At 28.8% G+C, this 27,523-nt stretch overlaps 1 protein-coding gene across 3 annotated transcripts in view; it reads right to left on the bottom strand.

The window, feature by feature from the left end:
• LOC111690997 (cadherin-99C) overlaps positions 1-27,523 on the bottom strand; it is a 199,427-nt gene that overhangs the window by 26,525 nt on the left and 145,379 nt on the right. For all 3 annotated transcript variants that reach the window (XM_046948607.1, XM_046948606.1, XM_046948605.1), the window contains 2 exons: positions 10,417-10,596; positions 7,199-7,264 (listed from right to left, as the gene is read on the bottom strand). In XM_046948607.1, the coding sequence (XP_046804563.1) occupies positions 7,199-7,264; positions 10,417-10,596 (246 nt within the window). The remainder of the gene's footprint in view (positions 1-7,198; positions 7,265-10,416; positions 10,597-27,523) is intronic.

The following is a 27,523-nucleotide window of genomic DNA, read 5'->3' as shown; positions in this document are numbered from 1 at the left end:
AAATTAAAAAAAAATCTAACCATTTAATAGTTAAAATTTATGGTCGATCAAGTTTGATTTGTCGGGAGATACATTGGTCTCCGATATGATATTGTTGTTAGAGAAAAATTAGAGCATATCTATACGGTAATATGTTGTTGCATTTATGAATCTACATTGAAAGACAAAATTTCAAGGCTAAGAATTAAGTGTTTACTTATAAGTTATTAGTAAGTCATTATTAGACTCTTTCTAAGTTATACAGGCAGTCATTGAAAAGTTAGTTCTGGAGTAATGACATGTCATTGCCATGTTTTTGCTGGTATTTTATTATTCATTCTTTATTCTAACACGGTTAAGCAAGTACTTACCACATACGCTTACAAATTACGACTTAAAAAAGTCATTACAAATGGGTGGTTAAGTAAGTTATTTAGTTAAACAAAAAAGTATATAATAATGACTATTAATAAGAATCAATTCCTTTCCTTTCTTTATTTAATACGTTTTTTTAATACCGCTACTGACATTACAAAAAAACATCTCAAATGGGTGACAATTATGGCAATTTGAAAACTGCATGTCACACTTAAGACCATCATTAGAATTAAAAATTAAAAAATCAACAATTCTCTACAAATCTTAAAAACCGAAGAAAGAGAGGGAGAGACAAACAAGCAACTGTTAAATCACGACAAACATAAAGAAGTGTTTAAGTCAGCCAAACAACAGTCACATTAAAGAAAAAGATGACACCAGCCTCAAACTTTAACCCACAAAGCAACAACAACCATTACTTTAGGAAAAAAAGACCAACTAAATGGCACCTGAACTTTAAGTTTTCGATTTTTTACTAGATGTTGTTTTCGCTACAGCAAAGTTTTGTGACTGACTATCAATAGTGTTTAATGACACCATAATGAGCACTAGTGGCAGCAGCAAGAGCGTCAGGGGCAGCATTAGCAATAACTGCTAAGTAAAATATTTTCAGTTCCAAGATTTAGTGAATGGTTGGGCTGTGAGCTGAGCTGGCATTAAACTATTGATGGTGGTGGTAAGTACTTTTAAGTTTAAGGCTTAAAGCATGACACGATTTTCGACATGAGTTTATAAAAAGATTAAATGAATAATAGTTGATTTTTTTTCTACACTTTAGTTTTTAGTTGTTTATTTTTTTAGTTACTATTTTGACAATAATTGGCATTATTAAGGTGGTAGATATAGAGAAAAAAATCTTAGAAAAACTGTAGAAAAATATTTTAATACACAAACTAACACTAAGTTTTGTTATTGAAACAACTCGTGTTTAAGCATTTATACACACAACTATTTACCAGTGTATATGTAAGTGTGTAATTACTGTGGAATGGTACATAAATACTTGTACTAAATAAACATGATGTATTGATTGAAAAGTTTAATTGAATTTGGCTCAAACATTTTCATGCTTTACAACCTGGTGGTGGGAAAATATTTGTGTTTTTAATTTAATGTTTTATTTTTTTTTGGCAACATTGTATTTAATTGATTAGCTTACATTGTACATACATATGTCAGTCAATGGCAATAGCAGTTGTAAAAGGTGCAATATTGTTAAGAATGAAAGTTTCCTTTTTAACCATGACATTTCCTTTTCTACTAGTTTTGTGTTTTCTGAAATACTTCCCTAAAATCTTAGATTTCTTAAGGTTTTCTTTTTATATAAATGTCTTTTGGATTTTCTTTTTTCATTACATTTCTCCAAATGTTTGGATTTTCTTGTCACGTCTAGTTTTAGAGTGTCACATAAAATTCTATTCAGGTGTCAAACCTAGTATAAAAGAAGATATTCTTCCACTACTGTGCTATTTTTGGCTTAAATGTCAACTGTATATTTTATTGCCTCTGCCAAACAGAGCCAAACAGATGTGTGTTTTGTCAATGAGCGACTTTGGTGGAATAGGTGAAGTTTAAAAGGATACAGATGAAAAGAATAAATATGTTGAAAAACAGATTTGACAGTTTATATTCTTATGTAAGAATTATTGTTTATAAATAGTAGGATGTGCTGTCAGAGGTTTAACGGAGATTAGAAATTCCACTTAACAAAAATGTAAAGAGAAATCAATAAAAAATATAAATGTTTTAATTTAGTCGTTCATATTGCAGTAAGAATTATTATCACATATTCTAATTTAAAATAAATACTGTATTTCAAGCTATGGACTAGTCCAGACAAGTGTAGATCAGTCTAGACTATACATATTATAGAATATACTGCAGAATAGACTCAAATTGACTAAAGAATAGAGTTAAAACTAGATTATAAACTATATTAAAGATTAGGTTATAGACCATAGACTAAAGACTAGACTATAGACTAGACTATAGACTAGACTATAGACTAGACTATAGACTAGACTATAGACTAGACTATAGACTAGACTATAGACTAGACTATAGACTAGACTATAGACTAGACTATAGACTAGACTATAGAGTAGACTATAGACTAGACTATAGACTGGACTATAGACTAGACTATAGACTAGACTATAGACTAGACTATAGACTAGATTATAGACTAGACTATAGACTATACTATAGACTTGACTATAGACTTGACTATAGACTACACTATAGAGTCCAAAGTATAGTCCATAAGAAATCTTTAAACTTTCTAATCTACAAGCAAGATTATAATATAGGCTAGTCTAGGTTATAAACTGGACCATATTTATTCTCTATCCCGATCTACAGTTTTGATGAAGGTTGAAATAAATTGTTCTTTAGAATATCCATTTCCATATTGTTAATGTGAGAATAAAGGTAAAAATTGTTTTCTTAAAAAAAGAGTTACAAACTCATAATAGTCGGTATAATTTGCATAATAATAGAACACCCTAGAGTTGACAACATTCGACAGCTACCGTATGTAGTCATACCAAATGTTCAATCCAGTAAACAGTTGAAAACTATACCAAAAAGGTTATGTTTTGACTCTTAAATAATTCTATGTAAATAAATGTGTTTTCTCTGTCACAGAAGTCAACTTGCAACATGCACAATTTCCCACTTTCTTCGCCAAACACGATAAATCCTTTAAACGCAACATAAGTCGAGAATAAAGTTAAACTTCTGAACAAAACAAACAAAAAAACTTTTGGCATAACGCATTGCATATAGAATGACATGAAAAAAGTTGCCCATAAAGGAAAATATTATTTTAAAACAAATAAAATTTATTACTTTTGTCGCTTTATAAGAAAGCTGGAATAAAATAGAACAAAAAAACTTAAAACTGAACAACAATGACAACAAGAGCAAAAGGATGAAATATAAGAAAAAGCTGAAGAAATATTATAATAATAAAAATAGATGGCTTGCAATTGATGGTTTTACTGGAATGTCTGAAAAACCAGTGGTAATATGTTACCAGTTCTGATGGAGAGCTTATGTTAGTAAAGCTTTTTTTGCCCAATATTTCATTTTATAAAGCTTTTAAGTATTAACATTAAATAATAAACTATAGTTTGTACAGACCAAATTCTATAATTCAGACAAAATAAAGGCCAGAATATAGTCTATGTGAAAGACTAGACTTAATACAGGCCATGTATTATACTTGAAACTTTCTTACTACCATTAGAACTGCAGGGCAGTTGTTCAACCTAAACTCGGTGTGCATAACAAATTAAGAAAAATTCACAATACATAGCTATGTGCGATCCCCAGTCTATAGTCTAGACTATAGACTAAACTATAGACTAGACTATAGACTAGACTATAGACTAGACTATAGACTAGACTATAGACCAGACTATAGACTAGACTATAGACAAGACTATAGACTAGACTATAGACTAGACTATAGACTAGACTATAGACTAGACTATAGACTAGACTATAGACTAGACTATAGACTAGACTATAGACTAGACTATAGACTAGACTATAGACTAGACTATAGACTAGACTATAGATTAGACTATAGACTAGACTATAGACTAGATTATAGACTAGACTATAGACTAGACTATAGACTAGACTATAGACTAGACTATAGACTAGACTATAGACTAGACTATAGACTAGACTATAGACTAGACTATAGACTAGACTATAGACTAGACTATAGACTAGACTATAGACTAGACTATAGACTAGACTATAGACTAGACTATAGACTAGACTATAGACTAGACTATAGACTAGACTATAGACTAGACTATAGACTAGACTATAGACTAGACTATAGACTAGACTATAGACTAGACTATAGACTAGACTATAGACTAGACTATAGACTAGAATATAGACTAGACTATAGACTAGACTATAGACTAGACTATAGACTAGACTATAGACTAGACTATAGACTAGACTAAAGACTAGACTATAGACTAGACTATAGACTAGACTATAGACTAGACTATAGACTAGACTATAGACTAGACTATAGACTAGACTATAGACTAGATTATAGACTAGACTATAGAATAGACTATAGACTAGACTATAGACTAGACTATAGACTAGACTATAGACTAGACTATAGACTAGACTATAGACTAGACTATAGACTAGACTATAGACTAGACTATAGACTAGACTATAGACTAGACTATAGACTAGACTATAGACTAGACTATAGACTAGACTATAGACTAGACTATAGACTAGACTATAGACTAGACTATAGACTAGACTATAGACTAGACTATAGACTAGACTATAGACTAGACTATAGACTAGACTATAGACTAGACTATAGACTAGACTATAGACTAGACTATAGACTAGACTATAGACTAGACTATAGACTAGACTATAGACTAGACTATAGACTACTATAGACTAGACTATAGACTAGACTATAGACTAGACTATAGACTAGACTATAGACTAGACTATAGACTAGACTATAGACTAGACTATAGACTAGACTATAGACTAGACTATAGACTAGACTATAGACTAGACTATAGACTAGACTATAGACTAGACTATAGACTAGACTATAGACTACTATAGACTAGACTATAGACTAGACTATAGACTAGACTATAGACTAGACTATAGACTAGACTATAGACTAGACTATAGACTAGACTATAGACTAGACTATAGACTAGACTATAGACTAGACTATAGACTAGACTATAGACTAGACTATAGACTAGACTATAGACTAGACTATAGACTAGACTATAGACTAGACTATAGACTAGACTATAGACTAGACTATAGACTAGACTATAGACTAGACTATAGACTAGACTATAGACTAGACTATAGACTTGACTATAGACTAGACTATAGACTAGACTATAGACTAGACTATAGACTAGACTATAGACTAGACTATAGACTAGACTATAGACTAGACTATAGACTAGACTATAGACTAGACTATAGACTAGACTATAGACTAGACTATAGACTAGACTATAGACTAGACTATAGACTAGACTATAGACTAGACTATAGACTAGACTATAGACTAGACTATAGACTAGACTATAGACTAGACTATAGACTAGACTATAGACTAGACTATAGACTAGACTATAGACTAGACTATAGACTAGACTATAGACTAGACTATAGACTAGACTATAGACTAGACTATAGACTAGACTATAGACTAGACTATAGACTAGACTATAGACTAGACTATAGACTAGACTATAGACTAGACTATAGACTAGACTATAGACTAGACTATAGACTAGACTATAGACTAGACTATAGACTAGACTATAGACTAGACTATAGACTAGACTATAGACTAGACTATAGACTAGACTATAGACTAGACTATAGACTAGACTATAGACTAGACTATAGACTAGACTATAGACTAGACTATAGACTAGACTATAGACTAGACTATAGACTAGACTATAGACTAGACTATAGACTAGACTATAGACTAGACTATAGACTAGACTATAGACTAGACTATAGACTAGACTATAGACTAGACTATAGACTAGACTATAGACTAGACTATAGACTAGACTATAGACTAGACTATAGACTAGACTATAGACTAGACTATAGACTAGACTATAGACTAGACTATAGACTAGACTATAGACTAGACTATAGACTAGACTATAGACTAGACTATAGACTAGACTATAGACTAGACTATAGACTAGACTATAGACTAGACTATAGACTAGACTATAGACTAGACTATAGACTAGACTATAGACTAGACTATAGACTAGACTATATACTAGACTATAGACTAGACTATAGACTAGACTATAGACTAGACTATAGACTAGACTATAGACTAGACTATAGACTAGACTATAGACTACACTATAGACTTCACTATAGACTTCACTTTAGACTAGACTTTATACTGATTTTATACTGGACTATGGAATAGACTATAGACTTAGATAAAGAGTAGACCATGGACTTTATTATAGTCTAGACAAGCAGGATTTTTAGACTTTTCCTATTTTCTCTCCAAATATTTTATTTATTTTAAGGGCTATTATAACTTCTTAGTCCCACTCTAGTCACATGTCTCTCCTCTAGACACATGTGTCTTATGTACACCATATTTAGGCTTATATTTGTGTAAACTAAAATAATGTATCTTTGGAAGGCGCTTAAGCATATGTAGAACCAATTGTGGAAAAAGTACTTTGTTGTTTGATTACAAGTGAATTGTTTGCTGCATGCCACAACAAAAACTAACCAAATACGAGGTATACAATAACACATACAGAACAAAAAGTTAAATAAACCTCAGATTTATGCTTTTGCGTTGCTTTATGGCAAATTAATCCAGGAAGTGAATTTGTAAAAGCCATAAGAAAAAATTTAGCATTGTATATTTCAGACTGCTACCACTGTTACTGGCATTGAATTGACTTGATTTGATGGTTTAAAATGCACAAACTAAAACTAAAAACAAAAACAATTGATTTCTTTTTTCTCTACAACAGTGTGTGTCAAATTTGCACCACAAACATAATATTTAAATGTGTTTAAATAATTTGGATGAAATTTATAATAAAACCCATTGACTATTTTGTTAGTCACTGTTAAACTGTCTTTTAACTTTTCCTTTATAGTGGGGGTTCAGAAAGTAAGACATATTTCTTAAGAAATAGTTTTCTTGCAAACAATTGTTTGTTGGTTGGATTTTAAATGTTTTTTTTTTTTTCTTATTTTCTTGTGAGTATTATATATGATCATGACTTTGACTTACCGATGCGACAATTGTCAAATAGTAACGTTGTATTTTCTCGTAATCCAATGTTTTAGCAACAGTAACCTGTGAAAAAATTGAAAGGAAACAGAAAAAATAAAAGACATCAAATGTTTAAAAGGAAGAAATTCAAGAATTATGTAGGTATGTATGTATATAAAAAAGATATATTACTTTTAACAAACAAATACGAAACTTAAAAAAAAAGAAACCGAAATGATCAAAAAACAATCATGATGATATCTTTTTAACTTATGGTATGGTTTTGGCATTGACTGGCTGCATGGCTGCTGCGGTATAACAGGAGCTTTTAGTTTAATGTTTTTTTTTTATTTTTTTAAAGCTTTTAGCTGTTTGTGAACACTTCAATCATCAATCATTTAAGGAATTTATTGTCAAAAGCGTCAAAACATAAACCACACATTTTGATTGATGTATTAGCTTATCAAATATAGAAAAATCTTTTTTTTTGTTGAAAATGAAATTGGAAAAAATCATTTCATATAGTAAACACTGCTGCATTGCCATAGTGTCGCCTCTGTCAATAACACGATCAGCAGGAGTTTTCGTTGGGGCTGTTTTAAGTTTGTTGAAAAAAAAAAATCCACCAACGCAAAAATTCTGTTTTAAGGTTTTTTCTATGTTTTGTGTTTATAGCAAGTTTAAAAAAATGCAATTATAAAAATTAAAAATTCATTATTGATGTTTTATTATAAATTTATTTTTATTCGATTATGTAATGTAAAAAAAATTATACGGAATCTTTGAAAGATGTCAAAAATTTCTTATAATATTGTGGATTAAGGTTTTTTTTAGGTCATGAGCTTTTATGTTTTCTACGTGAAACATTAATGAAAATAGAAATATCTTAATTTATCACTAAAATAAGATAAAAACAAGTAAGAATGAACCCAGCAAAAACATGCATTGAAAAATAATAGATCATAATGTATTCTTTGTAAGTTATTACTTTACTCTTCCTAAGTAATACAGACGGTATGTTGTACTCAGTTTGCGGGGTAATATAAATTAAGCCATAATACATAATAAAGTATACATATCTATATATCTGTTGGACCGATCTTCATAAAATTGATGTGTTTGTTGCGAAATTTCTAAAATGGTAAAAAATAAAATGGTTTTTTTTTACAGAACGTTTATAGTGAATGAAAAGGTTTAGGTTTAGTTCACGTTAGTAGTTAGCAAGTTCACCCGAAGGCCTTGTGGCATTATAATCGCCATTACCTTATGTTGATTAGTAAGATAATTTCGTTGACTACTTGTTTTCTAAGATCTCCGTGAAAACCAACCGGTATTTCTAATAAAACCGATCATGTTAACTAGTGGCACATCTCTGAGACAATCCAGATCATGGAAAAGAGCTCTACTAAGATAGAGTAGTCGATGCTCTCTTATACGTATATCAGTTACAAGCCTAATTGAGTTCTTACTAGGAGACAAGAGAATCTCAGTCCTATCCATTGTTAGAGTGGACCAGAACAGTTTTCGATATTCAACTGGTTATATTTGATCACGTGATTTCCGGTTTACTCAAAGACCCATCATATATCAATTTTGAAAGGGTCACCAGAATATTGTGAATATCTCATTGGCTAGGTGGATATATCAAGGGTTAGGTCTCGGTTTCTAGATCCTTTTGTTTGTTGCACAATAATTAGATATTTTATTTCCCCGGATGTCCTCATGTCCTGGAACCAATATCAATTCCACGTGATGTTGTGTAAGTAGCGAATGAAAAAAGTCACAATAGAAAGATAATACAGTCCAAGGATGTTTTACAAAATAGCAGAAAATACTTGACAATTTAAATAAAAAATATAAGTTCCATCAATAACTCTCAATAATCAAAGATTTATCAGATGCAGAAATTTTAACGAATTCTATAAATAACTCTCTAGTTTTCAACTTTGCAATACTTTTTTGCAAACAAGATTCCGAAGGAATTTCAGACTACTTTAAACAACCATAACAATTCTATGTCTTAATTTCCATTTGACTAATCGTGGTCCATCAATTTTAAGGCTGCAAGAACAAACAACTAAAAAAACAAAGAATCTATTTATGGCCAAATGGAATGTTGTGTTTTAACACTTTATTATTATCAGGCTAATAATTTGAAGTCGTATTTCTTAACCATAAAGATTTCATTTAATAGATTACCGGGTGTTAATAATAAAATGTAGTTTAAGATGTTATTCCTATGATCTTTTGTTTTTTAGTCCTAACCGACAGATGTTAATGTTGTGCAGAAAAGAACGTTAAAGATTCTGTACATTCAATCAATATAATTGAAATTGATTGATTTGTTTTTCTAGAGATTTTTTCCATTTGTTCCTTTTGTCAGCACTAGTGTTTGTTAAAGAGTTAATGCACCACATTTTCTTTATTTCTTTTTTTATACAAATAATCATTCCAAGAGTTCTTTATAGTCTTAAGTGAAGGCAGCTACTTAACAATTTATGAAATGTAACGAAGTAGAAGGAGCCTAAGTTGGGTGATCTATTTTTATGGCAAATTGATTTTGATTAATTTTCATCTTGCATATAATTCTTTTACTACAATCAGCTTTTTGTCTTTGAATCTACGGCTACCTTTTTTCATGTTGTTTGCTGTTGTTAAAAGACATTTATAACAGGTTTGTAAAAAAATATTCGAAAACCACATTTAGTTATTCAACTTATTGTCCCTTTCGTTATGCCAACCATACTATACTCATCAACCTCATTCTGTTCAATATTTGTGGACTTAAAAAGTAGTGTTACACCTAAAGAAAAAATGTGGAAGAAGATTTTTACATTTTTTCATTATAACTTTTTTAAAGAAAATTTCAACTGTAATATGGTAACTGCAACATGTATTTAGTTATAAAAAACATATTATTCTTTTAATTATAGTTATCCTATCATAGCACATTTTTTCTCTAGGTGTAGGCAAAATTGGCAGCCAATCAGCCAGTTTTATTGTGTTAACTTGTCTTAACTAAAATACTAACAAATGCATAAGGACTTGTGCATTTAAGATATATGTATATGATGTTGTCTAAATCATCATCATCATCATCATCATCGCCATCTACTAACTCCAGCTCTAACTCATCATCATGATTATTGACAGTATCAGCGAAATCTCCTATTGATCATTAACAATTTAGTATGTGCGTGTATGTGTGTGTTTGTTTATTAGTTTAGTCTACTCACCTGGCCTTGATGGGGAAATGATATGGCAAACGTGCCATAACCATCAGCAATTGTCATCTTTTCATCTTCTGTAGTATTTGTAGAACCCTCAACAATAAAGTACTCGACCAGACCATTAACACCGGCATCCTTATCCAGCGCCTGTATATTACGAAATATTGTTGTACCCACTGGTGTACTCTGGAATAACATAGAAAAGATACAAAAAGTTATAAAACTGAAATAGTAAATAGTTGGAAACCGGACGAAAAAAAAAACTCAAAAAGAAATAATATTAAATCAAGTGTATAATGGAAAAATACATACATTAGTAATACACATACAACATGTAGTAGACAAAAAAAAATGTAAAAGTAAATTACTAAAGCTAACATAGTAGTGGAGACAAAATGTTGCAATGCCACGTATTATTGCAACGTAAACTAAATATTACATGGCAATAGAAAAAGTTGTAAAAATTATATAGTTAAGACAGGGTTTTGTTTAAAAACTTGTCATTATTTTAAAGATTTGAAGATAACTTCTCTGCTTCATTTTTAAAATGCTAAAGCTCTCTTATCTTATCATACAGTTAGTCAAAACTTATCAGTTCAATGTCAAGTCAATGTTTTTATTACAGGTTTCCAATAATAAATTTAAATGATGTTAAAGCTAACAAAAAGTTTATGCAATCTATTGATAGCCTCCCTTAATTACTTTCCAAGTAAAAGCTTTCTTCATAACCTTACCATTTTTGGGGAAAAACTTATATATAGACGACAGTCCGAAATTTTTAAAAGTGTGTTTAGATCAGCATTAATATAGGTTTTTTTAAAGATTAAATATGGAGTATCTAAATTTACATTGTTGTCTTAATTTTCAAAGAAGTGTAGTTCACTCAAGTTTCGTTCTAACCGCCACTTCTTTTCTTATAAATTTTTTCTCTATTTCTTGTATTTGCAACACATACTTTAAATGGTTAAAAATCATCAAGCATGTTTGGGTAATAGAGTGAAAAAATGATAAATAAATAACGAAACTTTAACAACAATAAGGACAACAACAATAATAACAACAACAACAACAACAACAAAAATGTTATAAGTTTAAACATTCTATGTACAGCATTTGCCATAAATTAATTTGTTGCTAAAGTTAGATGATGCTTGCAGCATATAAAAATGAATAAGTGCAACAACAACAACAAATACAAAAACAACAACAGATATAAAGATATGAAATCCAGCAGCGGAGACAACAAGAACGCTGCCAAAGTCGTAAATAAGACGGTTGTTACAGAAAAGGGCTTATTACGTAGATATGGCGGTAAAAGTGGGAAACACAGTGAGAAAAATTGATTTAATTAAAATGTATAAGAAAAACCTTTTTTTTTACAAAATCTTTTCATAAAAAGCTTCTGCGAGAAATATTATGGCAAAAGTTCTTTTTAGGAAAAGTGTTGTATACAAATGCTGTATTAGAAAAAAGCTACTTTAACAAAAAGTGTTTTCAGAAAGAGCTTTTCGAAAGCTTCTGAGAGAAATATTACGGAAAAGCTTTTTTATAAAACTTTCAGTAAACGATTTTAGTAAACATCTTGTTTGATTAAAAGATTTTGTATTAATTCGCTTTTTAATGAATGTATTTTGTAGCCAAAAGCTTTTCAATAAAATTTTTTTCTAGAAAATACATATTTTATAAATGCTTTGTGCTATGAAGCTTTTTATAATTAGTATTTTAATATTTCTCATTAAAAGCTTTTGAAGTTTTTTTTACTGAAAGCTTTCTTAATTTAAGTTTTTATGTAAGAAATTTTTCATGAAAAAGCATTCTCTTAAATTTTTTTAATTGAAAGCTTTTACATTTATCTAGTTTTTTAATAAAAAATTTTAGTTATGAAAGCTCTTTATTAAAACTTTTGAAAGATTTCTAATTAAAAAAATTACAGCTTTTAATGTAAAAGCTTTTTTAATAAAAAATCTCTTTCATAAGAAAACATCTAGTTATTTATCAAATTATTTTTATTAAAACTTTTCTGTTAAAGCTTTTTACAATAAATCAAGCTAAGAAAAATCAATCAAAACAAATCAAGCTAAGAACATATTAAAGCTTTCTTAAGAAAACTTTCAAATTATTCTTAACTAAGACATTATATTTAAAACAATTTTTGCTGAGTGTATTTTATTTTCCTTAACTAAACAGCTTGTTGTCCATAAGTTTATTTCTTCATTGCGTTCTGTTTTCATCAGCTCCTTACTTCAGTTTCAATAAAGAATGACCCTTTTTCTATTTGCAAAAAAGGGAAAAGTACTCCAGAGTACAAGTATTAAATGAAAAATGTTTATTTTAAGTTTGTTTAAAAAAAGCTGGAAATTGTCTTCTGCTTCATCTATTGCTTCTTACAAGACACACATCATCAGTAGTACAAAGTCGTTATAGTCCTTTGTCCACCAATGTCCTCAGTTGCATTTATAAGTTTTGCTCACATACTCCTGGTTTTATATAATTTCGTTGTAATATTAATCAGTTTTGAATTCTGTTAAATTCTTATAGTTCACTCATTTTCAGTTTATTGTAATGACAATAGACTCTTGGATGGCTGTTTGTTGTCATAAATGGTTATTGTGTTAATCATTGTGTTTCATACATTTATTCGTCCGTCTGTCCGTTCATTCGTTCCTCTGTCCAGGAGGCCTTTTATAGTTTAACAGAATATTTGTATTTGCTTGAGGTTAGTACCAAGGGAAGACGATTCTTTTAGCCGTGTAAGAAATTGTAGTAGTTGTAGATATTAAGTTTGAATTACAAATTGTTATGGTTGTTTTTTTTTCATCTCCACTTTCCAGCCTCTTGTGGCAGAAAATGTACGTGTAATTTAAAATTACAATTGCTGACTAGCGAGTGTGTATGGGATTTTGTGTTGAAAAAGAATTTGTAAAATTTGTGTGTGAATTGTAACTGAAGGTTTAAAAAGAGAACTTAAAGGGCCATTTATGGTTTTGAGTAGGAGCAAAGTCTTTTCAAAATACCTTTTTGTGGTCGCGAAGTTATTTTCAACACATTTGACGAATTGAAGAAATAATGAGTTCGATTGAATTATTTATGGTTTTAAAGCTTTTTCATGTCTGTCTGTGAGAAATTTTGAAGAAAATTGTTTTGAAAGAGAAAAAGTATTAAATTTTTTTCACGAAATCAAAACAGCTTTTTGATAATTTAAAACAATATAATATTTACTTGGAAAGCTTTTTATTAATGTAGCAGTTTTATTCCAAATATTTTATTTCACCAAAAGAGCTTTTTACGGAGAAATGTAAAGAGCATTTTTATAGGCTAAGCTTGTATTATACGAACAAAGCTTTTAAAAATATCTCACAAAAAGTTATTTTAGTGAAAAGCTTTTAATAAAAAAATAAAACATTTTCTGATACAGCTTTTTAGAAATAACTACGTACTTTCAAAATGTTTCTTCCAATATTTTCAGAAAATAGGTTTGTTAATATATAAAGCTTTGGTAAATAAGATTATACATAAGAAAAAGCTAAAAACTTTCTGCAAAAGTTTTTAAAAAATGTCTTACAAAAAATATGTACAAAAAATTTTTAAGATAAAGGGCCTTTCACAGAAAAGTTTTTTATTTTCTCCTTCAAAAAAGCTTTTTAAGTAGCTTTTTTTTGAAATATTTCTATAAATAGATTTTATTAAAAAACATTTTTACAACAGATATAAATGCTTTATTGATAAAAGCTTTTTACATAAAAACTTTCTATAATATTTTTACCTAAAATCTTAAAAAAGTTTGCTACAAAATAGAGGCTTTTAGAAGTTTGTTACAAAAATGATTTAAAACAGTTTTAAAAAGTTTGTTAAAAAAAAGTTCCACAAAATCAATTTGAGCGAAAAGATTTATAAGCGGCTTTCACACTGAAGCTTTGTAAAGGTTTTTAACATAAAAGCTTTGTAATGGCTTTTAACATAAAAGGTTTGTAAAGGCTTTTAACATAAAAGCTTTGTAAGGGCTTTTTGCATAAAAGCTTTGAAAAAGCTACTTGTTAGCATTTTAAATTTTAAAATTATTTAAATTCTTACTTAAGCACAAACAAAGTTTTGCCCGAACTTCTATGTATAATAAGCCAAACAAATGCCAAACTAAAAAGTTAAGCTAAAACCTAACACCCAACTAAACAATAGAATTTCAAAGTAACTAAACGTCACAACTATGGGGCTGCACTTTTAAAATGGCCACACAAATGTATTAAATCGCACTCAATATTTTACAAACGACACATGAGAAGCCACATAGGAAAAACGATAATAACACCAGACAACAAAGTCAAACGACCAACAACCACTCACACAAAATTCATAAAAAATGTGCACAAAAAAATAATATAAAAAATAAAAGAATATCAATAATACTTTACATTTCAACAAATACCCAGAGAGTCACAATGCTGACAGAATCGGAAAAAACAAAAAAAAAAAAAAAAAAAAAAAAAAATACATATTAAAAACTTTAAATATAAAAAACTGTTTAAAGCTAAACAAACGAGCCAACAACAGCAGCAACAAAATAAAAAAACTAAACGAAATCAAAAGATAAAAAAAATAAGCAGCAACAAAAATTTGTCTTTTTCAAATATAATCCTTTATAGGAGGGATTTTTGTTTTAAAAGCCACACATAAATTGTTTATAATAGAAAATGGCTAAAGTATTAAAATGAAGAAGATACAACACAAGATAGACAGAATTGCACAATTGGACAGACAGATGGAGGGACAGATGGACGGACTTACTACTAGTGGTTTTGTGGCCTGGTCATACAAATATGTAAGTATTTTATATAATATATATATTTTTTATTTTGGTTTGTTTGTGTTGAATTGCGACATATGAATGCAATTTAAATATTTGCTGCATTTCAGCTTGATCTTTACATGGTTTTCATAAATTATTCATATTAAAAAGCAAGAAAAAAAAATAGAATAAAATAAAAAAAACTGTTGCGCAAAAAGCTTAACGGCAGCTGAAAGAAAGACAATATGTAAAAAACAAACTTCATGGTTTGAAATATACAATAAAGCAGGCTGTTTTTATTTTTAAAGAAAAGACATTTTCCTAAGTTTAAGTAAAGTTTCTTTTTTAAAGAAAACCAGTAATAATAGAAAATTATTAAAGAAAACTAGAGAGATATAAAGTGTTGTATAATACTGAGGTAGAATTTTTAAATTTAAGGTTATTTTTAGAATTTTAAACTGGTTTCTTTTACTTTCCATAATTTTTTATTTAAAAATAATTCATTGCATATTAAACTTTAACATTGATTTATTAATTTAATATAAAATAATATTTCAATATTCTTGTTTATTTTCTCTAAGAATACTTGCTACATCTTCCTTTGCTCCTTTTTATTTAATTTTCACCTAAGCTTTATTTACAGTCTTCTTTAAAAGTGAGGTCTTGTTGAAAAAGTTCTTTTAACAAAAAAAAAAAAAAAAAAAAATGATTTATAAGCCTGATGAGCAAAAAGTTCATTTGAATGTTTCTTTTAAAAAACAAAAGACTTAGAACACAAACTTGTTTATTTCTCAGTTATGGGTTTTATAGATTTCTGCTGTGTGGCGTATTTGTTTGTGTGTATGTGAGCTTTTCAATTGGTGACAAATGTCAAGAACAAGTTAGTTTGAAATCTATCCTAAAATGTGATTTATAACGGTTTAATATGCAATTGATCCCCAAAAGATTTATAGCTTTATTGGGTAGGAGTTAAACATTTTTCTTTGAATTTTTGTTTAAAAGAAATTCGTATCATTAATATCTAGTTTTATATAATTAAAGAAGTTAACATAATTAACCACCAAATACTAATTATTAAAAATAGCTTGTATAGGATCTAGATCGTGGACCGATAAGACCAACTTTCAATACCAACAGAGAATACTGCTGGAAATATTTATATTTACATGACAACATAATTAAACTTTCTTAATGTATACGTTTGTGGTTTTATAACCAATATTCGGAATTGTTATCAACAAAATTTTTTAAAAGCTATCCATGCAGCAATTCGAAAACGTTTGCGAGCAGTAGGATTCATCAAAAAGCCGATCAATTTGTAGAAATTTAAGCTCAATGAGCTTAAAAGCCGATTTTGAAATGCTACTTGATAACTACAAAAACCGCCAAAGCACAACAGATCGTTCGTGAAGCCTGACCAATCAACGGAATCAACCCCAAAGTTAAGTATTTTTGTCGCGAAGTATTTGGTGGAACCAAGAGAGTCCCACTAGAATTTGACTTCATCTGTACCGAATCATACTGTTTAGTTTGGTAAGAAGAAACCATTAGGAGAATAACTTTTAGAATTTATGAACGGAAAAAAAGAAAGCATTCGGTCACATATTGCTTGATGTGCGTATTAAGAGAAAAACTCCCTGAATATGCAACCTAACACGAAAGTGTAATATTTCCAAATGTAAACTATTTGAAAAGAGCTACTTGAGAAGATTTTCCTCGTTCGATTTTAAGACAAAACCGTGTTGTATACAACATCATAGTTCATGGATATCAGCTTTAAAATATAGGCTTGACATCAGACATGTCTTCTTTTTTATTTAAGATGCATAGTTTTCGGTATATTCATGATATCTATACCCTACACTACTATAGTGTAAAGGGTATTTATTATGTTTTGTAAATATCGTTTATAACAAACAAAAACCTTACTAAGGATGTTTCAGTCGACTCAAAATCTCTTTGTCAATTTATAATTCAACTTAACGATGTCTGTAACAACTATAGTAGATATTTAAAACAAAAAGTATTTTCATTGGGATGTAATGTGAAAAAAATTTAAATGTACAAGTCCGAGGTGAAGATATCTCGATAAGAAAGAATACATATCAGACGTTAAGCCTTTATTTTATAGTAGATGGAGTACTCTCAAATGGCAGACAGTAAAAGTTGTCAAGACGACATAAAACAGAGATATTGTGATTCGGATCCAGCGTGGCTCAATCATTTAGAAAAGTATACTTTGGTGAGTTTTACTCTGTAATATAGAGTAAAAATTATGATGATTTTCAATTGTAATTACTTAAACAACAACTTGCATTTCAATTACTGCTACATATCATCTGGATTACATAGAAGTAATCTAATAAAAACTTTTAAATAATGTTTTATATAAAAACATTATAATTCACTAATTCTCTTGCATGTGCAGCATAAAGTGCAGCCTAAAGGGCAGCTTAAAAAGCTGAACATGTGATTTACAACTATTATATCACTTATTACTTATAAGCATTTGTGATAAGTGCTTGTATACAATGATATAGCTATGATAAACTAATGACTTTAAATACTTTTGTGTAAGTAAAGTAGTTTTGTAGTTTTCTTACTTATTTGATGTACTACACAGTCCACAAAATGCATTATCATTTAATCAAAAAGATCTAAAATTGGAAACGTTTTAAAATTTTTGCACTTTGCAAAACTAGGAGATACCAATTCAAAACATAAACTTAGAACACAGCTTCTTATTAAGTAAAATATTATAAATTAACCAAAATTAAAAAATATGACTTCTTTTTTATTCTCCTACCTAATAATATACATATATTTACATAAATAATGGTAAACACCCCATTGTTTGGAACCAAAAAAATCAACATTTGAAATTTAGCTACATTTTTCTTTTTTACCAACAAATCTTTCAAATTTTTTTATTTTTCAAGGAAGAAGGTTATAAACCAAAAAAAATCTAAAGAAAAAAACAACAACAACAAAGCCTAACATACATATATTATAACCTTTATAATAGTTTATAACACGACGCGTGCGCTCATGCGCAAAAACATGCCACATAAAATTTGCAACAGTGATATATGTAAAGTCTATAACGAAAAAAAAGACAGCCTTAAGGCATAAAAAATGATGTTTTCAATTCTTAAAAGACTTATAGCAGTGAGGGGCACAGATAAACTAAAGAGAATCAAAAAATTAATGTGAATAAGTCAAATGAGAACAAGTACAAACGTGGCTCTAGTGTAAATGTTTTGTAGAAAGTGCCCAACACTGTTCTATTATACACGTGCATTGACTTTAAACAAACAAATAAAATTCTATTTGATTTCTACTTCAGCTTTAGTTTTCTAATGCTTCTAAGATTCTAGTGTGCATTTCACAAAAGGTGGTAAACATTTGTTTGTTTAGCCCAAAAACTCCAACCAGGAAAAAAGTTCAAAGTTCAATACAATTTAACCTGAAAATCAAACAAAATCAAAGCCATATACCATGAGCCAATAAAAGGAGTTTGTGAAGTTGAAAAAAGAAAACAATGAAAATAAATAGTAATTGGTTTTTAGCGATGAACTTTTCGTATTCCTATTTAGTGTAGATCATCGCGACTGGTGCATCTTTTATAGGGAATTTCTTTATATATATATAAGATTCCATTTAAAACATGTTTGTAACATGACTAGGGCACTTAAAAGTGTGGGAGAATTCATGGTAATGGCAAATATTACCGCAAAAAAGAAACATATACGAAACTGAAAACAAATAAAAGATTTATATGTGAAACCAAATGAAAATAAGTGTGGGTGCTTACCATTTAGGTAGGTTTACATGTATATGAAATGAACAAAAAAATTCTTTTGAAAATTATTTATAGCTTTTTAAGACAAGTTGAAGAATTCAAGAATCGGTTATGTTGACAATTAAATTCCCTTAAACTGTACAATAAGTTTAAAAATATTTATATGTTATATTTGAAAACCCTATTCCACCACTAACTTAACTAAAGCGGATATAAACAAAAAGTTCTGTTGGGAGATTTCATATATCTGTATAAATATTTTTTACTCTTTGCCGACTTCTGCTCTAAAGCAGTTATGGCGCAACTCGAACAGCATATCGTTGTTTTAATCTTACTTTTTAAGAAGGTGTTAGCAGAGAGCTCTTTAATTCTCTTCAGCTAGAGAACTCTGCTTACACCTAATCTTAATATCAGTAATGCAGAGAGTAAGAACTATACATAAGTAGAGCTAGATAAAACAAATAAATATTTTGAGAGAATAAATCGAATACGCCTAAGCAAATGCCGAAAAGAGCAAAGGTTCCATTAAAAACGAACCGATTTAAGCAGCCCTCCACTGTTAGTTAAGGTTGCTTTTAACAAATTTCCATAAACTTTAATTTGTTCTTGTCGTACTTTTTTTTAAAAAAATTTAAGGTAGCGCAAACATAAATTGTTATTACAAAAATTCCAAAAAAAACAATGTCTGGTCTCTAAGATAATTTTTAATTCGTGAGTTAAAATTAAACTTTTTTTTACACATTCATTCATTATCATTTGATTAAGGGTTTAATTATAGTTTAGACATTTTCAAAGAACCCATTAAACGTTTAATACAAGCTCGAATTAATCAAGCTTCACCCATGTTTTTTTCTTACATATTTCTTTTGTTTTTAAAAAATATTTAATGACAATTTGTTTATTCTAGTTAACCCTTTAAGGTCCGGTAATAAAACAACTGGGTTGTTACAAAGAAGAGTAAAATTTCCAAAAACAAATCTCAGAATCTACAAAGATAAGTCTTAGCATTGCCAGGAGTGAACTGAAAGTTTCCGCGTTTTACGCTTTTCAAACTTTTTGAGCTTTACAAGCTTGCATCATTTTGATTTTTTTATTAACAAACCTTAGTAATATTTTCCATTTATTTGCTATAACAAATTTTACGTTAGAACAAAAAATATTAATTTTATAACAATGTGAACACACTTTTCAAATCAACTAGTGTAAATCTATATTACCTATTTGCTTAAGAAATATTTTTTTTTAATATATTTCATCTAATAAAATTGAGTATTTAATTGTTTTGTCATAAATTATTACCAACAAACTTTGTTAGCCACAATAAAAACAACTTGTCATTATTTTTTTTAACATTTTAAAATTACAGATTTTTTTCATATTTGTTACAAGGAATTTTTTGTTATTTATGTTTTCTTGTCTGCAAATATTTTTTGTGTGAATTTTTTTCAAATCTTGTTTATTTTGTCCATAAAGTAGTAATTGCTGTTTTTTTTATTAAAATTTGTTTATATTTTAGAAAAAAAAACTTATGAAACTAATTAAAAAATTGCTGGTAATTAATTTGTTAAAAAAGAAAAAATATGTATAATTTGTTGTGTCATATCAGCAAAATTTTATAAGTATTTTGTTAATTTTTATTGAAACAAATTATTTAATTATGGAAAAGAATTTCAAGGAAAAAAAAACAAAGATTTTAAATAAATATAAAATTGTTGTTTTTTTAAGAGAGCTTACTCTATCACATATAGAAGTTATGATCTTTATATAGAAAGTTGCTGTTTCTAAACTCTTGGTATTCCACTTGAATCCAACAGAAAATGACTAAACTTTTGAACAGAAAAAACGCTTTTACCCATTTTATATATAAATCATATACAATTAAATTAATTTTTTCATTAATTCATTTCCAGTTTTCGAATATTTCATACTTTGAATTCTTTCTAACATATTTCTGCTCTCAACTCTAGTTTTCAACAGCACAGCAGTAGAAATCATAGTTTTTGTAACCATTTAGTAACTTGGCTAGATGACATGTTTGACTGTCCACTTTATTAGCAGACAAAAACTAAAAAAAATATTATGTCAACTCATATTGAATGATTGCCCATTAAATAAGCTTAAAAATGTAACCAGCATTTGGAAAAGCTAAAACTGCTTATATTACTCTAATACCAAGTCAAAAACTAAAAAACTAAAATTATTGTAAAAAAGCTCAAGTTGTCAGTTACATTTCCAAAGACATTAAATATAAATATTGTCAATGAAAATGGTAAGAAAAAATTAAATAAAACGTTTACTAAATGCTAGAAAAATATTTAAACTAAAAAAACATTTTGTTAGGGTTAATATAACATTTCTAACATACTACTACAATGTAAATAACAGGATTTGTGGGTAATTTTATGTATTTGTTCATACATATTTTAGCTTTTAATTTCAAAAACATGTTAAAACGATTATTATTATATTGTATGCTATCAGTCGTACATTTCATGTACATCATACATATATTTATTTAAAAAGCTTCCAAAAATTAAAACCCATAAGTGAACTAGAACTGAAATAGAACTGAACTAGAACTGTACTAGAACTGAACTAGAACTGAACTAGAACTGAACTAGAACTGAACTAGAACTGAACTAGAACTGAACTAGAACTGAACTAGAACTGAACTAGAACTGAACTAGAACTGAACTAGAACTGAACTAGAACTGAACTAGAACTGAACTAGAACTGAACTAGAACTGAACAAGAACTGAACTAGAACTGAACTAGAACTTAACTAGAACTGAACTAGAACTAACGGTGTCGGTTGTGGCGTCTTTTGTAAATATCTCTTCGTTTTCCCAACAACTATAGTGTATTTAAGGATGTATCATTAAATTCTTATACTAACCCTCCCCAATTAGTGAGACAATGCAAGAAGAATTTGTCAAAGCGGGATCGCCTGTTTTACATTAACCTGTTTGCTCCCTGCCCATATTATGGAAATAAACAGGCTGATGATTTTCCAACTTCTATTCGAATGCTCTTGCTGTTAAGCTTTCTTGGCAGCTACTTCATATCTAACGTTGTTGAGATATCTAAGTTTATGCTTACTGGCTGGATTTAACACTATACAATAAAACATATGACTAGTAGTGTGGTCCGTTCAAAATGGAGTCTTTTCGACACTACTAGTCTGTTCGCGTGCAGTGAAATACCACATTAACCAAAAAAACAACATAATCTTACTTTAACTAATGATACCTATAAAATTGATTACTGCTTCTTATTGACTTCATATACAATAAAACTGTGACAAGTTTGCAATAAATGAAAAGTGATAAAATATGTCATACATACATAAGACATTTAGAAATATTTCCGCAATTGATTGAATTTTGTCAAAACAAAACTTAAATGAAAATACAAAAAGTAGACTATAAACTCTTTGATAACGGTTTGGTTTTAAAGTAAAAAAACAAACTTTTTAACAGTAAAATTACACTTGTTAGTATGGGGTGCTTAAACTTTATGTTTGATGTAAATGTTTTGACTGCGGCAGTTACTATAGCAGTTATATGTATGTAGTTTTGTTGCTTACATTTTAACCAAGTTGTTTATGGTCTCTTGTGAACATGTTGTTTAACATCAATGACTGACGTCCACAGTCAATTAAAGATAAATTACATCCTTAAAAACGGTAAAAATACTGCTGCTATAAGTAGACAGTTCTGGTTTTGTTTTGTGGATCTTTTCTTTTGTGAGTTGACGATTTTACAATAAATTTCGATTAAAATGCGAAATTTAAAATAACATAAACGAAAAAACCGACAATAACTAAAGAAATGTTTAAATAAAAGTTTATTGGGTAAAAAGTGCGTTTTGCGTAATTGAAATTAAGACGATAGAGCAACTGGCGACAAAGAAAGTTAACACAAAAAATATAAAGAAGCTTTGATAAAAATTTGTACTTTTTGCCATCCTAAGATTACTTTACTCATTACCAGGTGATGAGTACAAGCAGTCTCACATTTGTGGTCCAACGCTCTAATTGTGTTTCTCCATTTATCTTAAAATATGTACGTTTTTACTTGTTGTTGCCATTTTACACAGGAAACCGCTTGTTACATTTGTTGGCAACTTTTTTCTTTTGTTTTTTTTTTTTAAATTGCTGTGTAATGTACGTTTTCTTTAATTGTCACGGACTAGTTTTATTATGACGTTTGCTTCTTTTTCAAGTAAAAAAAAACTCTAAATGAAAACATCGCCTAAGGGTGCTGCTAAAGCTCCAGAGGTCTTTTGGCAGATAAAACTAACAAAATTAAAAGAACAGAAAACTATCAAACCATGTTAGAGGCAGTAATTGCTGTTGTATGTAAGTACAAATATATGTGACAATAGCAATTGATGTTTTTTATAAGGAATTCTGTTAAGAGTTAATTGGTGAAAGGTTCTTAAAATGGTATTTTCTCACACAATTTTTGTCATGTGGCAGGCATCTTTCAAAAGTAAGTTTTCTTTACTCTTTTTCTCACCTTATTTGTTATTTTTAGAAATATATAAATGTGATCTATAATAAATTTTATTGTTTTATTATTGGAATTCCAAGAAAATTGTGTGGATACTTCTAGAATACAGTAGTTAATTTGTTTGATTTTATGCTTTTTTTTTAATCTATTGCAAAATTTAAAAAATAGGTTTTTGTCTTAAGTCTTTTGTTTCTCAACACATGTATTTCATATTTTAACAATTTTTTAAGCTTAAAAGATGACATATATATTTCATTAGAATTAGCATGTGAAGCCTTGCCTGCACGTTCTTAAAAACACTTTTTTCTGTCTAAATTCTTAAACAATTTTATGGCCTCCAGCTGTTAGTTTGTTTGTTTGTTTAGAATGTGAAATAGTATCCTACTAAATGCAATGGTGACATCATTTTAAGCTGTTTATTAAAGACATTTTTTGTAAATTTTTTATTCTCCTAAAACTATTAACAAATAATTTTAAGCTTAAACAACTTTCAAAACTACTTTTTTCATAGAAAAGTAGATTTTTAACAAATTTGTAGGATGTTAACGACTAAATGAGAAAATGACATAGTTTCCATGGTAATATTGAGTTACAAATTAATTACTTTTGGTTTAAAGTTCAGAATTTTGTTGCTTAAGAAGAATGTATGTTTTCTTTATGTATGATTTATATAGAATTAAAATTAACAATTTTCTTGCGATTTAATGGTTTCATTAGTGTGACGAACTGTTGAACGTATAAACTTAGGGTAATAAAGATTTTTTCTGGAAAAGTCTAAAATTAAGTACGAATTAGGTTCAAATGAATATTACAACACTTAAAAGAATTAATAATCAACAAAATATTCTGAATTTTCAACTCAAGTAGAAATAGACCTTAATTAAAAATTTCAAATTTTAGTAGAGCCATTTACGTCTACTTTAAAGTTATTTGTACAAGGGCAAGGGTCAAACGAGGCCCGATCATTACAAGGATCGGCAGTGCCATGTAAACACACAGACAAACGGAAAGACGGACGGACATCGACTCAGAAAGAGAATCTGAGTTGATTGATTATGGTGGTTGAAAGACCAATTTTTTTGGGTGTTACAAACATTAGAACAAATGCAATATAGTGGTTTAGGGTAATAAAACGTTTTATGTATATCTTATATAAACATTGTGAAAGAAAATTGAAAATTTTGTACTTGATTCAAGTATATAGTACTTGATTAAAAGCAGAACTCATCATAGTTTTGACCCCTCTCAGGACTCATCATTATTATTGTTTTTGTGACAGTGGAAATTTAACTTAATTACATTTTAGTTACAATGTAGTTCATATAGCCAGACCTCTTTTAATAAAGCAGTTATTATTATTTAAGGTAATCACCTGTCTAAAGAAGTTACCATTTCTGGAATTATGGCAATTCCTTTACAGGTTAATATATTCAGATTTTTTTCTTCTCTAAGAGAATATTTTAAAATTAAAACATAAATTACAAAACGTGTGGCAATCTATAAATATTTCACAACTTTTTCTACCATAGACAGAACATTTAGTTTCATTAAATCTAGATAAAATTCTCACACATTGTAGTTTTGGTGAAAAAAAAAAACAACACATAAAAACAAGTGTCCTTTGTGTATAACAGAAAGAAAACAACTAAAGTTCTAACACATTTATTTCTTGCTTAACAATAACAATTTTATGGTCTTAAATTCTAACATCATTCTTACTTAATAATAAACAGTCAACTAATTATAAATTGTTTTAACAAACTTACCACAAACATTCTTTCTAAGTTTATGTTTGCTAAAGAGTTCCACTTGGATTTCTTGTGTTTTTTTTATTAAATTTTATTAAGTTTAACAAATAAATATTTGTTTTATTTTATACTTAAGCAATTGACTAAATAAAGCATTTTAATTGGCTGTAAAACAGAGCAAAAATATTTTAACTTGATTTTTTTTTCCACTGTCTACTTCTGTTTTTTTCCAAGAATTTTTATTTCTTAAGCGTCTACAAGAGGGATTATTTGTATTTTATCCCCTACTCTATTTTGATTCAGTTAAAAAACCAGAGATGGAAAATGATGGTATACACAAAGGTTTAGGTTTGCAGGCTGTCCCTTGCAGTTCGCATTAGGGGCACACTTGGGTCCATGGTATGGTATACACATGGTATGGTATACACAAAGATACACAAAGATTTTACAGAAAAAAAAAGAAAATAACTTTATATACTCAAATTTATCTACATAAAAAACTATTATACGCAGATTGTTCTTTTGAAAAAATATATATCTATATTCCTATAGAAAAGTTATACCTAAACACATTTGACTGTGATAAAAAGGTTAGACACAATTTATTTTTAGAGGAAACTGTTATACAAAAACGTTTATACAGAAAAAACTGCTATACATTAAGATTTTTTTAGAAAAACCCATTATACACAAATTTTTATGTAGAAAAACCTAAATTTTATTTTTGAAAAAAAAACTGTTATACCAAATTTAAAATTGTGTTATATACATACATATTTTTCTATATAGTCTATTTTTATATAACAGCTATACACAATTTGTTCTATGATAAAAATGTTTGACACAAATTATTTTTTAGATGGAACTGTTTGTTATACACCAAATTTCCTATATATAAAATTGTTATACACAAAGATTTCTTAAGACAAATCCATTATACGCGAATAGAAAAACATAAATTTTATTCTGTATTAGAATTTAAAAGAAGTTTGACACATATTATAAGAAAAAAACTGTTATACACATAGATTTCTTAAAAAAACTACTTTTATACCCGTCACCTTCGTGAGAAGGGTGTATATAAGTTTGTCATTCCGTTTGTAATTTCTATAATATAATTTTTCGACCCCATAAAGTATATATATTCTGGATCCTTATAGATACCGGAGTCGATTAAGCCATGTCCGTCTGTCTGTCCGTCTGTATGTTTGTTAAAATCAGTTTCTAGAGGATCCCAGATATCGGCGAGATCCGAATCTTCAATAATTCTGTTAGACATGCTTTCGGCAAGATCGCTATTTAAAATCAGCAAAATCGGTCCATAACATATGAGCAAAAATTCAAGACAACCTCTGAAAATTTCATCTAAAACTGAGATTTTTGCTCATGCTTAAACAGAAATTGCAAAAAACAAAATACGGGAAATTTTGTTATTGAACTCTGTTTATAAATACAAGGCAGAGCGAGAGCAGCAGAGCAAGAGTAGCAGAGCGAGAGCAGCATTAGTGTGTTGTTATTGGTTAGAAACATGAAATTAAGTATGTGGAGCCTGGCTTAAGTAAGAGGCCATAAAAGGGAACTTTTTGGTACTATTTCGTTTTTCAAAAGGTACTTTTTAAATTTCCTATAATATTGAACCTAGAAATATGAAATGAAGTATATAGTGTCTGAATTAGGTGAAAATCCATAAAAGGGAACTTTTTTGTTTTTCAAAAGGTACTTTTGAAATTTAGTATGTAGATTCGGAATTAGATAAGAACCCAAATAGGAAACTTTTTGGAGCTTTTTCGTTTTTCAAAAGGTATGTTTTGATTTTTCTATAATAATGAACTTAGAAACATGAAAATAAGTATGTAGAGTCCGGATTAGACGAGAACACGTCGAAGGCGATTTTTTGGTACTTTTTCCTTCTACAAAAGGTACTTTTTGAATTTTCTATAATATTGAACCTAGAAACATGAAATTAAGTATATTGAGTCGGAATCAGACGAGAACGGGAAAAAGTGAACTTTTTGGTACTTTTATGTTTTTTAAAAGGTACTTTTTGAATTTTTTATAATATTGAACCTAGAAATATGAAATTAAGTATGTGGAGGCCGAATTAGGTGAGAAGCCATAAAAGGGAACTTTTTGGTACTTTTTCGTTTTTCAAAAGGTACTTTTTGAATATTCTATAATAATGAACCTAGGAATATAAAATTAAGTATGTAGATTCGGAATTAGGTGAGAACCGGAAAACGTGGACTTACTGGATTTTTTTTTGTTTTTT

This window comes from Lucilia cuprina, chromosome 4, assembly GCF_022045245.1.
Source record: "Lucilia cuprina isolate Lc7/37 chromosome 4, ASM2204524v1, whole genome shotgun sequence".
NCBI classification, from domain to species: domain Eukaryota; kingdom Metazoa; phylum Arthropoda; class Insecta; order Diptera; family Calliphoridae; genus Lucilia; species Lucilia cuprina.
Note: the sequence above shows the minus strand (reverse complement) of the source record. Positions and strands in the feature narration are given on the sequence as shown.